The 17,977-nt window shown below is 40.6% G+C and overlaps 1 protein-coding gene across 3 annotated transcripts in view; it reads left to right on the top strand.

Moving 5' to 3' along the window:
• The window catches only part of LOC115253608 (histone acetyltransferase KAT6A-like), a 32,692-nt gene that overhangs the window by 11,977 nt on the left and 2,738 nt on the right, over positions 1-17,977 (top strand). For 2 of the 3 annotated variants that reach the window (XM_062843404.1, XM_062843405.1), the window contains exons 4-5: positions 6,655-6,901; positions 7,185-7,430. In XM_062843404.1, the coding sequence (XP_062699388.1) occupies positions 6,655-6,901; positions 7,185-7,430 (493 nt within the window). The remainder of the gene's footprint in view (positions 1-6,654; positions 6,902-7,184; positions 7,431-17,977) is intronic. The other variant, XM_062843406.1, reaches the window with a different exon arrangement.

Raw genomic sequence — 17,977 nt, 5'->3', positions numbered from 1 at the left:
TATTCGTTCTACCTTCCATCTATCCATCCATCTCCACCTTAACGTCTTTCCTACCGTCTACTGTCTACCCTATTAGTGGGTCGGCTTCAGAGGTACGTTTTCCTCCACTTGTGGGAAATGTGGACCCTCTACCCTAGGCATTTCAAGGACTTCCCGAGCGTTTTCGGAGGGATTCAGAGGCGTTCCGCAGGCGTTTTCGGGGGTTTCGGTGGGTCTCAGATGCGTTACATGGGACCCGAAGAGGTTTTATGGGCATTTTGGAGGCATTTCAGGAATATTCAGAGCATTTTCAGCGGAGTTCAGACACAGACGTTTTCGGGGTTTCGGAGGTGTCTCAGGTGCGTTACATGGTGTGTCCCAGGGTGTTTTTGGAGGCATTTCAGGCAGTTAAGAGCATTTTCGACGAGATTTAGGGCTGTTACGGAAACATTACGGAGGTGTTTTCGGGGGTTTATGAGCGTCTCAGGTGCGTTACATGGAGCTCGAGGGAGTTTTAGGGGGATCTTTGAGGCATTTCAGGAAGTTTCAGAACATTTTCAGTGGGATTCAGACGCGAGTTTGGGGGTTTCCAAGGTTCTTAGGTGCGTTACATGGGGTTCAAGAGGGTTTCAGGGGGACTTTGGTGGCATTTCAGGAGGTTTCAGAGGATTTCCAGAAACCCCATTACACTAAAACCTTATTTATGCACTTTTAATTTATGCACCTTTTCTATGCTCTGTATAAAACGCGGAAAAGCTACTCAGAACCAATATTGTGCATAAGAATATTTGATAACGGGAACTATTGCAACGGCGGCCAGGGAGTGTTTATAGGGGAGTACAAAGGAAGGTTACAGGGGTGTTTCAGGGGATCCCAAGGGGCTTCAGCGGGATACCAGGAGATCTCAGCGGGGTTTTCGGGTATCTAAGTGGGTTTTCGAAGGCATATTGCAAAGTTTTAGAGGATTTTCGACGGGTTTAGTATGCGTTACAGGTACGTTTTCGGAGGTTTCCAGAGTTTTCGCGTGCATTACATAGGGTCCGAGGGGTTTTTAGGGGGATTCCGGAGGCATTTCAGGAAGTTTCAGAGTATTTTCGGCAGGAGTCGGAGGCGTTTTCGGGGGTTTCGGAGCCTCTCATGTACGTTACATGGGGTCCGAAGGGGTTTAAGGGGGACTTTAGAGGCATTCCAGGAAGTTTCAGAGCATTCTCGGAGGGATTCAGAGGCGTTACGGAAGCATTACGGAGGAGTTTTCGGGGGTTTCGGAGCCTCTCAGGTGCGTTACATGGGGTCCGAAAGGATTAATGGGGGATTTCAGAGGCATTCCAGAAAGTTTCGAAACATTTTCGGAGGGATTCAGGGGCGTTACGGAAGCGTTACGGAGGTTTTGGGGGGTCTCAGATGCGTTACATGAGGTCCGAAAGGAGTTTATGGTAGATTTTGCAGGCATTTCAAGAAGTTTCAGAGCATTTTTAGCGAGATTCAGAAGCGTTATGGAAGATATTTCGGGGGTTACGGAGCCTCTCCGAAGGAGTTTAAGGGCGGACGGGATGGTCGGGGAAATATCCGCGATTGCTCTGTTGCTACTAAGATGGTAATCTCAGATTCTACTTCATATTTTGCAACAAAAACCTATCACTGTGTATGCTCACTTGCAGTGCATATGCTGATTGTTTTTCAGCATCTGCAGTGCGATAGAACTCGAGATTTTTTTTTTTCCTCATCTGTAGAGCCTTTTAACCACTGCGTCCATTATTTAGGAATATTGTGGTATGACCCATATTTAATTAGGTGCTAGTCAAATATCCTGTCACAATTGAGCTAGAACTCGAGATTACCATCTTCAAAATCGCGAGCCAAGTTGTTAGAAAGAGAGGCAAGATAGGAAAAATAACACGGCGTCCCGTTTCACCTTAAGGGGGACTTTGGAGGCATTCCAGGAATTTTCAGAGCATTCTCGGTGAGATTCAGAGGCGTTACGGAAGCATTACGGAGGAGTTTGCGGGGGTTTCGGAGCCTCTCAGGTGCGTTACATGGGGTCCGAAAGGGTTAATGGGCGATTCCAGAAAGTTTCGAAACATTTTCGGAGGGATTCAGGGGCGTTACGAAAGCGTTACGGAGGTTTTGGGGGGTCTCAGATGCGTTACATGGGGTCCGAAAGGGGTTTAAGGTGGATTTTTCAGGCATTTTAAGAAGTTTCAGAGCATTTTAGCGAGATTCAGAAGCGTCATGGAAGAGATTTCGGGGGTTTCGGAGCCTCTCAGGTGTGTTACATGGGGTCCGAAAGGCTTAATAGGGGATTTCAGAGGCATTCCAGGAAGTTTCGAAACATTTTCGAAGGGATTCAGGGGCGTTACGGAGGTTTTGGGAGGTCTCAGATGCGTTACATGGGTCCAAAGGGGTTTAAGGGGGATTTTGCAGGCATTCCAGGAAGTTTCAGAGCATTTTCGGAGGGATTTAGAGGCGTTACGAAAGCGTTACGGAGTAGTTTTCGGGGGTTTCTGAGGTTTCAGAGGAATTTTAGAGGCATTTCAGGAAGTTTCAGAGGATTTTCTAGAGACCCCACACAATATCTTTTGAAATGCCCCTGTAATACCCTTTTTATTTAAAGGTGTTCTTGAAACCCCCTGACACGACCCTGACCTGAAATGCCTCGAACTTAAACGGCCGTAACCCCTTTGAAACGCTCTTGAAATCATCATTATAAATTTGAAGTGCCTCTGAAACCCCTTTGGACGCTTTTAATAGGGTCCAGAAACTCCCTGAAACGCGCCTGAAAACCCATTGAAACGCCCCTTATTATTATTAGCTTTATTAGGGAGGTTTTCAGCCCGAGGCCCTTGAAACCTCTAGAAATGCCCTTAAAATGTTTCTGAAACACCTTGAAACTTTCTTAAAAGACTCTGAAATGACTCTGAAATACCTTGAAACGCCCCTCAAACCCCTTGCAACACCCTTTAAAGGCTCCTGAGATCCCTTGAATTGCCCTCAAAGCTACTTACTATTGAAATACCCCTGAATTGCTCGTAGTCCCATTGAAACGCCAACAAATCTTGACAGAACGCCCTTAAAGGGCTCCTCAAATCCCCTGGAACAACCTCTTAAAACGCCCCTGAAGCCCCTTGAAACCCACTTTTTTGGGTTCTCTGGAAACTTTCTGGAACCCCTTAGCTCCATCTCAAATGTCCTGGGGCAAGACCTGTTCTTGCGAACTAGCTTTCCTCATTATTCTCCATACTTAATTTATGCATAAATTTCCCTTTTTTATGCCTTTTTTTAATTTATGCACATTTCTAATTTATGCAGTCCCACCCATGTGCATAAAAATAGGTTCTAGTGTATATCTTTTGAAATCCCCTGAAATGCTCTTTGATTTAAAGATGTTGTTGAAACCCCCTGATACGACCCTGACCTTAAAACGCCTAACCACTTTAATTCCATTGAAATGAATGAAAGAAAACCATTATGATCAATTTGAAATGCCTATGAAACCACTTTTTGTACCTTAATTAGGCTCAAGAAACCCCATGAGACGCACCAGAAAAACTCCTTGAAACTCCTATCAACTCCTGAAATGCTATCAACGACTCTAAAACCTCTGGAAACGTCCTTAAAATGTTCCTAAAACCCCCTGAAATTCTCTGAAATGACGCTGAAATGTCTTGAAACGCCCCTCAAACCCCTTGTAACGCCCCCTCCTGAGATCTCCTTTTAACCCTTTGAAGCCGGAATTTTTCCAAGCGTAATTCTGGAGTTTTTTCTACGTTTTTTTGTAGTTTTGGTATTCAATAGTATAAAAACGGTAGAATATTATGCGGAATATTTTTTTGGACATCTAGGTCATCCAAACTATTCTTGAGTTTATATCCTTAAGTCTATGGGTGTATTGGTAACTTCTTTCATTACACAAAGCTACGATTTGTAATCTATCATGTCCAGTTAGTCTTCTGAAAATTCAATAGACAATATCAGATCAGTCGAGATATCCTAGGTCATCCAAGCTATTCTTGAATTTAGATCCTAAAGTCTATGGGTGTAACGGTAACTTCTTTCATTAAAAGCTACGGTTTGTAATCTATCATGTCCAGCAAGTATTCTGAAAGTTACGGTGGTTGTTTTTATCAACTAACCTTCATAACAGTAAGGAGCCCATAATATCCCAAAAAATATAACAACGCGCATTGTTTCTCTAACTGCTTTGGTAAGTACAGTGGATTATATAACACTTAAACGTAGTGGCAAACTATTATCACAAGTGTAGACCTGAAGCTATGGACTCCGGAGTAGTGATGTTGATCTGGAATATCTAAAAACTATCTTGAAATGACTCATGATATGCCAGGGGGATTACAGATTATAGTCTAAAGTTCATTGTGAGAATAACTACTGTTATTATCAAGAGCAGGGATGCCAGATATACAGATTTATCTGTATTATACAGATTTTTAAGCTTCCATACAGATTTCATTTCATATGAAATACAGATTTTTGAGCTAGAGGAGCCATTTTTTTTTGTATGGGTTACAGATGTTTCTCACATTTTTTTATGGGATGCAGATTTTTGAAAAGAGTGATACAGACTTTTTTTAAACTGTCTGGCATCCCTGATCAAGAGCTAAACTTGAATCACCCTCAATGTCCCAAAGGTCCATAATAATATGTAGAAGACTTCAGGTTGGTCCAGTCACCGCTATTGGTTATGAAACGTTACTCAGTATATCAGATATAGCTGATGTTACGAGTGTAAGACCTGAAGTTCTGAACTCACAGATAGTTTGGCTGACCTGGAAGGAACATTCCCATAGTGTCTCTAAATGACATTTGAGATTTGAAGAGCTTCACGGATCTCAGCCGATTATGCTATGCTATTATTTATGGTAAAAACACATAAAATTTTCTTGTAGATTTGAAGGACTTCATTATAGAATAGTTTGGACGACCGTGAATGCCTCAAAGGTTCATAATTTAAAAAAGTAGACTTCAGATTGCTCCAGTAACTGCGGTTGATTATGCAGTATTACAGATATGGATACAGTTACGAGTGTAAATCTGAAGTCCTGAACTCCAAGGTAGTTTGGTTGACCTGGAATATCCCTGTATGGTCTCTAAATGACATTTGAGATTTCAAAAGCTGGTGAAAACACATAAAGTTTATCTTAAAAATTTGAATAACTTTATTATAGAATAGTTTGGACGACCCTAGATGTCCCAAAGGTTTATAATAAGCTAGTAGACTTCAGATTGTTCCAGTAACTGCAGTTGATTATGCAGCGTTTCTCAGTATAACAGATATGGATACTGTAGCGAGTGTAGATCTGAAGTCCTGAACTCCAAGGAAGTTTGGCTGACCTGGAATATTCCTATAAGTGTCTATAAATGACATAGTAGATGTCAAGAGCTTCACGGATCCCAGTAGGTTATGCAATGCTATTAATTGTGGCGAAAATACCTAGAATTATTCTTGTAGATTTGAAGGACTTCATTATAGGACAGTTTGGTACGGCTAGAACATCCCAGAATATAAAATACCTTGTGATATTCTTGACAAAGGCTAAATGGATACATATACACGAAACCCACATCCAAATTCCGCTTTTAGAACAACTGGTATGTTAATTATTTCGTTTTTCCAAATTTCATGGTGTTCAGGATGTTCTAGGTTATCAATGAAGTCCCAAATACAAATATCCCTATTTTTCTCTAATAGAGGACTCAATTTGCAACAACTTTGCCGAAGACAGTGTTCTGTTTTATCGAATGGGTGAATTTATACAGCCGTTTCTATGTTGGGGTCATATATGACCCCTCCGGCTCCAAAGGGTTAAGGCCCCTTGAAGCGTCCCGGAAACCCCCTTAACACCATTGAAATGCCCCTGAATTCCCGGTAATTCCATTAAAACGCCAACAAAACCTGACAGAACGCCCTTAAAGCGCTTCTCAAATCCTCTGAAAGAACTCCCTGAAACGCCCCTGAAGCCCCTTGGTACCCACTCTTTCGGGCTCTCTGGGAACATTCTTAGTCCCTCAAATGTCCAGGAGCAAAACCTGTTCTCGCAAACTCGATTCACTCATTAAAGCGCACGCCTAATTTATGCACAATTTTTCCTCTTTGTAGGAATACCTTTTTTAATTTATGCATTCCAGCCATGTTCATAAAACGAGGTTCCAGCGTACACAGTATATCGTATAAAGTACTATTTTAAGTCACTATCGCATATATGTACGATAGAGGGACAATTTTCATCGCATAAGAGATGCTATTTTTGAACTTATTGCGATGTATTTGCTAAAGTTGTATCAGAATACAAATCAACTTTTATAAGGCATGATTTCATCGTCGTTAACGTTATTCTGATCTTTAATTGCGATGAACTTAACTTATTCGCATAAGTGTACGAGCGAACTCGCAAAGTGTCGCAAGTGTTGCATAACTGCATATTGCGATGATTATACGACTTAACTTTTCTTATTATGCGAGTTGCATTCGCATTAGTGTCGGAATGAAATCGCATAATCATGGGTATTATTCCTAGTAGAATCTGTATTTTGAAGTCTAGGACATCTTAAGCAAAAATTTGGAGAAATAATGTAAAGAAATCGTTTGATACATTTTAGAGTGTGAAAATTGCACTAACGGCTCTATGGTCTAATTTCTTCTTCTATCGTCCTTTCCAGAGCGCAAAAGCGTGCCGCTTGGCGACAAGCTCGTCTCAAATCGCTGGAAAACGACGCCCTGCAGGCACAAATCATGATCCAAACCATGAACGCAGCCACCTTGCACGAGGACGCCTCGGGTAATCCAACAGTGCTCCACCTACGATCGGATCATGATAACGATCACTACCATCACCATCACCACCTCCAGCAGCAACAGCACTATCCGACCATCGCGGAGCACACCGTTAGCAGCAGTGACGAACAGGTATGTAGGTGGCTGGCAACACTGTCATTCCTCTTTCCTAACCGCTAATCCGATTTAGTTTGATGTTAGAATTGAGAATCATACAACACCCAGTAATCTACGCTAACTCCGACTTATTGCTAATTGTTAATACATTTCCCGTTTTTCTCGTGCCCCCCAATCCTACAATAACGAATAACCCCCTCCAATGTTGTGATGTGTGGCCACGCACCTTCTTGACCACGGTTTTCCCAAAACTCATACCCTAAAAACCATCGAAACTCCTTCAAAAACAAAAAAATAGTCATCCCTGTCGACGCAAATCGACGGCAGTGAGTATCATTACCATCATCCACCACCGCCACTAGTATCGCCGAAACCGATTCGCTTCCCGCGGATAGCGGTCAAGTCGAAAGACACCGGCAACGAGCGGGTCGTTCGCGAGACGGAGAAAGTCGTCGAGGAGAAGGTGATCCAGCAGCGCACGGAGGAACTTCCGGACGGAGGGGTGCGGACCGTCGAGTACGTCGAGAAGGTCATCGAGACGGAGGTTAGCGCGCCAGTTGATGGTCGATGAGTTTCTTTGTTGTCCGGGTTGCAATGCATTTTTGTACTGTGGAGATTGTTAGGGCGCACAGGCACTTGTAGCTCACGTAATTAGTCTCTGCATATTCGTTGCTAGAACGCGCACTTAGATATAGTCACCTGCAAGATAAATATTAGTTGAACTGTTTTGTTTGTTATAGTGTCACATTAGCATTATCAATAGCTTTAAGATATAAATATTATTGCCTTGCTTATACAGCCGTCAGAATCGCTCTACAGAAATAAGAAATTGCTCTTGAGGTGCGAGATGATGCTTCAATGCTTTGCTTCTCGACCCAGTACACTATTAGGTAGCACTCTATTAGTCATTATTTTTGTCCAGAAAAGTTAAGATAATGTCTATTGCGAAGTTTTGAGTCCGTTCTAAGTATAGAACTACGTTATGATCCATATGAACTAAGGAATGCTACTATTGCGGCGTTTTTTTGGATATTTCTAATAAGGGCTGTCCAAAAACTATGTAAACTCTTAGGAGGGGAGTGGGGGGGTGGTTCTGACCAAAGTCTACGCTCCATATGTACAATTTGAAAATTTTGTGTGGACAAAAGTCTACTAGGGAGAGGGGGATCTGAGAAGGTAAAAAAGAGTCTACGTAGTTTATGGACAGCGCCTAATATAACCTTCATAAAGATCAGGGTCACCTTGCAGGTTCTATAGGACGTGACTTTCTCGTACGTCAAATGTGATCTTGTTCAAATGATGTTTTATGGATTTGACTCCAGTCTCACGAGCCCTCCTTAGTGTAGAGCTCGTGGCGGAAAGACTTCATGGTTATACTATAAGGCTGGCAGAATTCCGAGATATTGTTGCCGAACTACCGAGATCCAGCTTGCGAGGATAAGCAAATTTAAAATTTGCTTAAAGGCATTTCTACTAAGCTGGTAGACTTGACAAAGTCATCCATTATTTTCTCCATGGTCTTTAACAGAACACATTTTATATCTTATATCTTTTGCCAGCTTTTGGAATAAAACCAACAGGAACCTTACGCCATGCCTTAGGTATGTAAGCTGAAGTGACGCTGGCTCTAAAAATTTCGATTAGGAGTGGAACTATCGCTTCTTTCCCTTGTTGAAGTAACGCTGGGAAGATTCCATCTATCCCAGCTGATTTGAAAGGCTGAAAAGAACTCAGTGCCCATTCGACCCTCGACGGTGTGAAGATTTCACAAGCTTTTTGATAGGCATTGGCCGACCAAGCATGTTTTGCCTTATCTGAGTCCTGTTCTTCATCCGAATTAGGAATCGACCCTGGGAAGTGAGTTCTCATCATTACTTCCAATGTTTCAGAAGAATCAACAGTAAAACTGCCATCTCCCTTTTTGAGGCTTCAAAGACCATTAGAATGGTCTTTTGAAAGGACTTTATGGAGCCTTGCCGCTGCAGGAGCGTTATTGATGTCTTCAGACACCTATATCCAATGCTTACGTTTGGCTAGCCTCAGTTCCCTGTTATATTCTGTTAGGGCTTTTTTTGTGATGAACCCAATCAGAAGTAGCTTTTGCTCTATTGAATAATCTTCTAGACTCTTTCCTTAATTTTTCTAGCTTGTCATTCCACCAAGGGGCATCTCTGTTGGATGACCTCTGTTGGGTAGGGCAGCTACTATTGTATGCTGAGATCATTTTGTCAATGATCTCATCAGAGGCATTTTCTAACTGTGGAACAGATATGATCTGCTCAATTTGCAAAGCATTTTCATCCATTAAATAAAAGCGATAGAGGTCCCAGTTAGTTTTCTTCTTCCTCCACCCGATTCAAATCCGCAACGATTCAACGGTGCAACTCTCGATTTGCCACATCTCAATTTCACACCAACACGGAGAAACGATAGTAGGTACTCAAAGGTGAGTTCTATTCATCCAACGTCGGGGTTGCGTGCGTCAAGCCAATTTTGAGCTCATGGAATCGATGTATATTTTGAGTTGTTCCCGTTTGTTTCCATGAGAAAAAAAAAACATTGAAAAGTAAGTTGTTTTCACCCAACCGAAATTCCGATTAGGTTCTATGCCCACAAATTTTAGAGTCCTGTCCTGGAAACTTATTGTTGAGTCAGAAATTACAAGCTGCAGTCAATGCAGTGGTGAAATGGACCGATATGGCTGGCTTCGACATCTCTCCAAGGAAATGTGTCAGATGGCACATATGCACCAAAAAACATCTCCCACCAGACGAACAACGAAAATACTTTATGTAACTTTTGACTGTCATCTATCTTTTCGAGCCCACTTCGACGGCACCATAAATATGTAGATGCCGGAATCGAATAAACTTACTGAAAATCCTCTCCAATAAACGAACGAGGAGCGATAGAAGATCACGATTGAGAGTGACAGATGCAATTACTTGCAGCCGCCACCTCTACGTTGTTGAAATTACATACAGAGCTTCGAATGAACTCATTGACATCTTGAGTCCTACGTACAGCAACGCGAAAAATGCTGTTTTCGGTCTATTGCCATAAACACCCGCAAGAGCAACTCGCGTGGAAGCTGGGATTATGCCGTTCATCTACAAGGTTGCAATCACAATCGGAAGTAAAGCCGTTAGCTTTCTTGAACGTACAGAGGGTGACGGATCACCGGTCTTCCTTGCCCCAGAAGCCGAACGGATCTTGCACTCAGTGGCCGGTGTCACGCTTCCCCCGGTAGCTGGGCTACACCGGCTTGGTCCTAGGAGCTGTCGGGCCAGAATCTCCAAGTAGACAACTATATTAAGCATGGGATTAAAAGGGGATCTAATCTGATTGTTGCCAAAGCCTTGTCCAACGAGCGCGTAACGACGAATTATGCTGACGCAGAATTAATATACACGGATGGCACAAAACTATCCAATACAGTTGGAATTGGTATGTATGGTAAAGACTTTGATGAATATTACAGCTACCGAACTCTGCTTCAGTTTTTTCAGCAGAGGCAGCAGCTATACACAAAGCCGCATCTCACTCAACCTCGAAACCAATGTTGATCGTTAGCGACTCCGCCAGCTGTATCCTAGCCATTAAGTCCCCAAACACGACATCCATGGATTCAGGCCACACAAAGTCTATGGGGCACGTTCGATGTAGTACTAGATTTGTAGTAATGAGCTGAATTTTAGTATGGTGAGAAGGTCAGTTCTCTGTTTCTGCAATGAAATGGTACGAAAAGCGTGGGTATTATGATTCCTTGCCTAATTTGATGCTGTTTGAGCAAAACTTTGGATAACTATTTTGTTTATGTTGCAAGAAATGGAGAAAACAACAACACTGTTGCACAAAGTTTTGCTCAAACAGCATCAAATTAGGCAAGGAATCATAATACCCACGCTTTTTGCACCATTTCATTGCAGAAACGGAGAATTGACCTTCTCACCATACTAAAATTCAGCTCATTACTTCAAATCTAGTACTTCGCCGATCTGTCCTATTGGAAGCGAGACGTACTCCCAGCATAAGCTTCATGTGGGTCCCAGGAAACGAAAAGAGCAAGTAGTACTGCCTCATCTTAGGATCGGACTCACGAAGGCCTCACATAACATGGAAGGAGGCGCCAATTTTCGAAAAGTATGTTATGCATGTGGAACTCATAACACCGTGGAACACATGTTGTGCGTCTGTTCGGTATTGCAACTATCTCGGACACTACACGGATTATTTGGGAGACATCCAAACAACTCTACATAACGACTCCGCGATGGAAGCAGCCTTGATATCTTTTTTTCTAAAGACACCAAGCTGTTCTCTACAATTTAAATCAAGAATCAATTGGGAAAAGGACATCAAAATAAGCTATGACAGAGGACCTTCAAACTCGTATGATGTTATTACTTTTGATGACAAGGATCAACTTCAAAAGGACAGTCAAAGACGACAGCAACGAAACGATACTTTGTTAAAACAACCATTGGGTTGAGCCCTTCTGGCTTCTATCCTCTTCTATCTTGTTTCACTTAAACTCTGTAAAACTTTTTTGTTCATTTTTAGAGATGGCTCCTTAAGATCCATCTACCACTAGAGACGAATCAGCAGAGGGTTGAAAGTCTGTCTAACAAAGATAAAAAAATATAGGGTCTTGTACCATTTCGGCAGGTGTACCTATTTTGGGCACTTGCCGCTATAACTAAGTCAATTTCAAACCGATTGATTTGAATTTTTGTACAGAGTGAGATACTGTACGTGCCTAACTCTATACAAAATTTCAAATCAATCGATCTGTGCCCGAAATAGGTACACCTGCCCAAATGGTACAAGACCCTATATTGTTGAATTGACACATTCGAACTGCAAGAGTTGGACTGTTTCGAGAGACGAAAAAGAACTCAAAATTGAGTTTAAAATTCCCTAATTTTGAGTTTTCTTATTTTTTTCGTGAACATCTCCAGTAGCATTCACGCTTCGCAAGTAGGGTAACCAATATAATTTGGACCCCCATATATTTTGGACCCCCTGGGTTGTATTTTCATAAATTTCACAGATTTAATGAAGAGATGACTTGAATTTTTAGAATCATTCGTTAAATTAGATTGTTCTGCACGAGCAGCAATCATTTCCTCACTGGAAATATCATTGTTTGCCTTGAAATTATTTTTTGTAAATCTCGTCATCCGTGCGAGTGTCGCGACATGTTTACGAAGAGAGAATGTGATGCTGGGGAAACTAGCAGATGTAAACAAAAACGTTTATCATTCTAGCGCATTAAATTCGCAAAGTTCATCTAATCAGCCTTTGTCAATCAAGCACAGAGAACAGACATCCAGGCTAGAACAAATTTCATTCAGAAAGTTGTGTAAGGATTTGAATCTTCACTTGAGTAAGGTTGCAAACCAATAAACGATGAAAACACTAACGCCGCCAAACACCATATTGCCACAGTCAGTGGTGAATTGAAACATTTCAAGTGGTGAATTAAATTAGTATGGGAAATTAACCGATTGCAGCGCCACGCTATTGCCACTTGTGTTGCCGATTTCAAATGGCCGTTAAATTCCTTACACAATTTCGGAGCTGGACTTGGATGTCTGTTCTCTGTGAATCAAGTAATTAGGATGTGATCCTGCATATCCAAGTGGCAGATTCTTTGAAAATAGTTTCAAGCAGGTTTAAACACCGGGTGTCCAAAATATATACTTAAGAGGGTCCAAAATACATTGGGGTGTCCAAAACAGTGAAAACTGATGCTTCAAAATTCAGTTATTTTCATCAAATTTTCAGCCAGAAATGACCTTGTGGGTATTTTTAACGAACAATGGAGGCTTTTACGGTCATACTAGCATCATCCTTATGTGTGACATCCTCTGAATCTGTTTGATTTTGGCTTAAATTCAAACTAATGTCCTCTAGGGGTCCAAAATTCGACCGTTACCCTATATAAAGCAACAGTAGGCTTGCTGAGATAAGGACGTATCTGAGAAGCCATGCAACTCAAATGCAATTGGATCATCAATAGCAATGCATCTCGGAATCTTCATGTGGTTGATCTTGCATAACTCTCTTCTCAGTTTGCTTCAGATCCCAAGTTCCTCGAAGGAAATCGCATCATCCCAAGAGGCTGTTCATGAACCACGTAGATCAAAATTTGGCCATCTCAGAACCCCCCCCCCCCTCCCCTCTCTCCCCTCGTAGATTTTTGTCCATACAAATATTTTGAAATTTGTATGGAGCGTAGTCTTTAGCCTGACCCCCCCCCCCTCCCCACAAAAAGTCTACGTGGTTTATTAATGGCCCCCAATCAAGCTTCTTCCACCATAACTGCTCCATTACCTATTCAGGAGGCAGGATCGACGAATTTCGCTATCTCACTTAACACCTGACGCTTCGCAGGGACTCCTGAAGTGATGGTCAAAAATGCCTACGAAAATTTCAACAGAAGCTTCTCCAGGAGTTCCGCAATCCGCAGCAAGGCTTAAAATTTGCGAACATTGTTGCTAATCATCTGTAGTAGGGTAGATTATATATATCCTCCCCAATACTATTGGAAACCATGTTTTTTATACAATCCACCTGAAAATTGTCCCGAATGTTAAGAGGTTTAGTTCAGTCCTGGTACCCCTAGGAAATTCAATCAACTATGTACAACTGTACCGAAGAGTACATTCAAATCGGCAGCCTTGTTAATTGCCAATTTTTATCCATGAACAGTTTAACTTGTTTATTTCAAAAGGCTCAGTCGTCATAATGCTTTACGGAGCCACCCAACTAACAATCACTCATTTAACAGGCATTATTATGACGAATTAATTCAGCATCATGATGAATAACATTTGAATTATTTTCACGTACAACCTATGTTCGGGTTTTGTTCACACAAATTTGGAGAAGTTATTAAGCATCATGTTGTGCACCAACTTAATTTTTTGTTGTTCAAAGCGTTTTACAAATGCACAGAAAAGTTGTTGTTCGGCTTTGGCAAAAATGACTGAAAATAAATAAAATGCAAAAATGTTGAACTCTCACGAGAGTAATTATTTGCTCTTGTATTGAGAACACCTATTATGAATTAAGAATTACATATAAAATTACCTAAATCCGGATTAGAACTCGAGATCTGTCGATTGCCAGCCGCATGCCTTCCTATCTGCGCCATCCTAGAGATGGTGAGATGCAGTACCCAAAGCAAAACATAATCTTCCCATGATTTAATAATGATCACTCCTAAACTTGTGTTCAGCAGTGGTGAATTAGCACAGCACGTGGTTATCAACTGAACAACGCCTCATACTTCAACAGCTGTTCAGCAAAAAACACGTGTTTTCCATTCTGATTTCGCTGTCAGTATTTTTATCGCACGGTGAGAAAACTTGTATCGAATGCGGCCAAAAAGTGTTGGTAGTTATTGAAGATATTGTTTCCAGATGTACTAATTGCGATATGAATATGTTTTTATTTTTATCATTAAATATCGATCTTTAAAAATGTATGACAATATGTGGTGCGGTATGGTCTTGGACATGGTGCATCCACAGCATCTGTTCGGGTTATCTACTCATTCTCAGTCGAAGATCCGTTAAGTTTTTTTTTTTATTTATGTTTTGTCATGGAATCTTGATATTATGTTCAATAAATAGTGCATAAGGATGTTTAAGGATACTTGGAATGTGTCGATTTATGAATGCTGCTTGGTTATCTAGGTGACTGTGGGAACAATATTCAGTAAACACGACAACACGGAAATGTCAAATGCATTGATCCAAGCGTCTCGTACAATCGAACTGCTGCGGAAGATAAAAACTATAATATAGGTACAAGATATCTTGTTACAGATTTATAATAATAAATGAATGCCTCATTTTTACGTTGATTACGTCTCTTGGCACTCAATGTTAAACTACACAATTATATTCTGTTTTATTTTATGTGAATCGTTTAAAATATTAGTTATTTAATAACTTGGTTGTCTAAACAGTTTTAGCCATGATTTATCCCATAATCCGAACAAAGTTCCGAGTCAAACTATGACGGGCTGAAGGCGTTTATTTGACAAGTGAAAAGCACATTGTTCAGGAGCATATGCTTATCGATACATCAGCTTAATAAGATGCAGACAAATGTTTTGTTAAACTCTTTTGTTTAGGAATCAATGCTTGTCGAATAAATTTCTTGTTAAACTTTTGAAAAGTGTTTTAATTTGTCATTGTTGATACCGATGAGGAAAGTCGAACATTGACTACTTTTTCAATTGTAAAATCATTTAAACAGTAATGTGTAGAGCATAATTTTAGTTCAGCTATCATTACCATTATTAAGCAACAATTCAGCAAGCTTGCTTGTTAGTGACTTGCAATTGTTAGTTGGGCATGCATTTGATTCGCGCACGAGTGGTCAATTGGAAAGAATCTGTATATCCAAATTACAGTGAATATTTTCTTAAATCTTGCATTGGAGATGTTTTCATTTTTTTATTTCGTTCATGTTTTAAAGCTCAGCAGATCACATAGCGCATAGCGGAGCCGATGCATGTTAGGTGTTTTTATTGAAGAGATTTGCAGCCCGAGGCTGGTTCATCTCTATGCCAACCAGTTTATCAAACGATCAGATTGTATTAGAAGAATAAATTTATGCTATACCCTATAGTTCACATTCACATTTTACAGTTCGGTGTGGATGGATGTATTTCTTCGTTTTAGATGAAGCAATGGTCCAGAAATGTCTGTAGGAACCGTCCAAGAGTTTTTACTGGGTGTCTTCGGACAATTCTTGCTGGACTTACTCCAAGAATTCCTGGGGGTCTGGAAGCTGGAAATGCTTGAAAATTCACAGCAAAAATTCCTGGAGAAATCTCAGCAGAAATTTGTGTAAATAAATGGAGCAATACTTGAAGAAATCTCTAGTGGAGTCACAGGAGTAATTTATGGAACAATTATTGGGAAAGATACTATTAGAGGTATCCCAGCAGGAGTTTCTGGATGAGTTCCAAGCGGAATTGTGGGAAGAAGCCATGGCTAATCCCTTGAGAAGAAGTCACAAGCAGAATTGAAACAACAATTTCAGAAAACGTTCCTGGAACGGTTTTTGTAAACCTCCCAAGAGGAATCGCAGCAAGAAGAGTCTCAGGATGAATTTCTGAAGGACTTCATGACGAAATCCATGGAAAAAAACCCTGAATGATTCATATGAGAGATTTTTTAGAGGAATCCTAACAAGCCTGGAGGCACTTGAAAATGATTTCCTGGAGAAACTCCTGGACGAAATCCTGCAGGGATCCAAGCAGAAATATATGAAGTAATTGCGGCAAACCTTCATCTTCTAATACGTCCATGAATTCCTACTGAGGTACCTCCAGGAATTATTGCCAGGTTTTCTTCAGTAGTCTTGCTCTGATTTCTTCATGAATTTCTCCAATGATTTCTATAAATAGTTCTACAATGTTCTACATGAATTCCTTCAGGAATTCCCTCTAAGGTTTCACCAGGTTGTTTCCTTGTTACTATGTTTAAGCATTTCCAGCTGGGATTTATGGGGGTTCCGCCAAAATTTCCGGAGGAATCCCTGCAGTGTTCCGAGAGAAATTCTAAGAGAAATCCCTGGAGAAATCACAGCAGTAATTTTGGAAGATCATTGGAGAAATGTCTAAAAGAATCATGAAATGATTTTCTGGAGGAATTACAGCAGGCGTTACTGGAGAGCAATTTCTTGAGGAGTCACAAGAAAAATAAACCTAAAGGAATTTCAGCAGGCATTCTAAGTGAAGAATTCCTGAAGAAATCATTGGAATAATCCCTTGAGGAACTACAGCGAGAATTCTCGGAGCAATTCCGGGAGGAAGCACTGCACTGAAGGCATTTCTGAAGAAATTCATCAAAGAAATCCTACATGAGGAATTCCTGGAATACTTACTGGGATTCCTTCAAAAAAATCTGTTTGGATTCCTCCAGATTTTTTTTCAGGATTTATTCATGAATTCTTTTTGAGATATGTTTTGAAATTCCATAGAAATAATACTTCTGTGATTCCTTTATGGATTTCTCCATGGATATCTCTAGTAATCACAGAAAAAAATCTCTTGAGCTTTTTCTGGAGAAATCACAGCTTGAATTTCTGGCAAATTTTGGGAGACATTAATGGAGACTTACTAGCAGGAATTTCTGGAGGAATGGTATGAAAATCTCTAGAGGAACCACAGGAGCAGTTTTCGGATGAATCCCTGCAGAAAATTTTAGAGGAGCGCTTGAAGTATTTGATGGATACATTTTAGAAGCCATCCCAACAAGAATTTCGGGTGGAATCTCTGCAGAACATCTTGGAGGACTAACTTCAGGCAATTTTGAAGTAATCAGGAGAAATCACAGCCGCAATTTATGGAGGAATACCCCCGGAGTTCTTCCACAACTCCTCCTATGGTTCCTTCAACAGTTTTTTCGAGCATTCTTCCAGAAAATTTGTTGGGAAACATCAACATTGATCAAGTTGGAGTGCATGACAAGAAGAAAATGAAGATTCAAAAAGATATATTTAAGTATACAGAACAAATTCTTTTAGGATATTATACCGCTAAAGTCCACATTTGAGGCCCTAACACAGGCCTGCCCAACCTTTCGTGGCCGCGGGCCACAGGTACACTCCATAGCAGTCGACGGGCCAAAAATTAAAATTCGACGATAATACATTTTTTTTTAATTTTCTGCACTTTGCTTGTCAAGATAATTGGAGTTCGTGTTAAGGTCCCATTAGACATGACAAATATTTGGCCAAACAAGCCCAACAAATGACCAACACAATGGGAATCATAGCAACCAAGGATGAATGTCGGGCTTCAATGGCAAATATTTGTCATGATGACAAACAGTCTAATGGCACCTTTAGTATAAAAAAGGCGCAATGGCGTTCATAAAGCAGAATTCCATACTGAATCCTTAAAATGTTTCTATACTGTACCACAGCTTGTTGAAATTTTACGTCAAAATAAAATTTCCGAATACTCGTAGAATTATAATTGATTTGTTTTTTTTTTTCATAAGTTACTCAAAGTTCTTGTTGAAATGTTTTTAGTAATTTATTTATTTTAATTCTCAAAAT

Source organism: Aedes albopictus, unplaced genomic scaffold (assembly GCF_035046485.1).
Source record: "Aedes albopictus strain Foshan unplaced genomic scaffold, AalbF5 HiC_scaffold_191, whole genome shotgun sequence".
Lineage (NCBI taxonomy): Eukaryota > Metazoa > Arthropoda > Insecta > Diptera > Culicidae > Aedes > Aedes albopictus.
The sequence above is the reverse complement of the archived record's forward strand: the minus strand, read 5'-3'. Positions and strand labels throughout refer to the sequence as shown.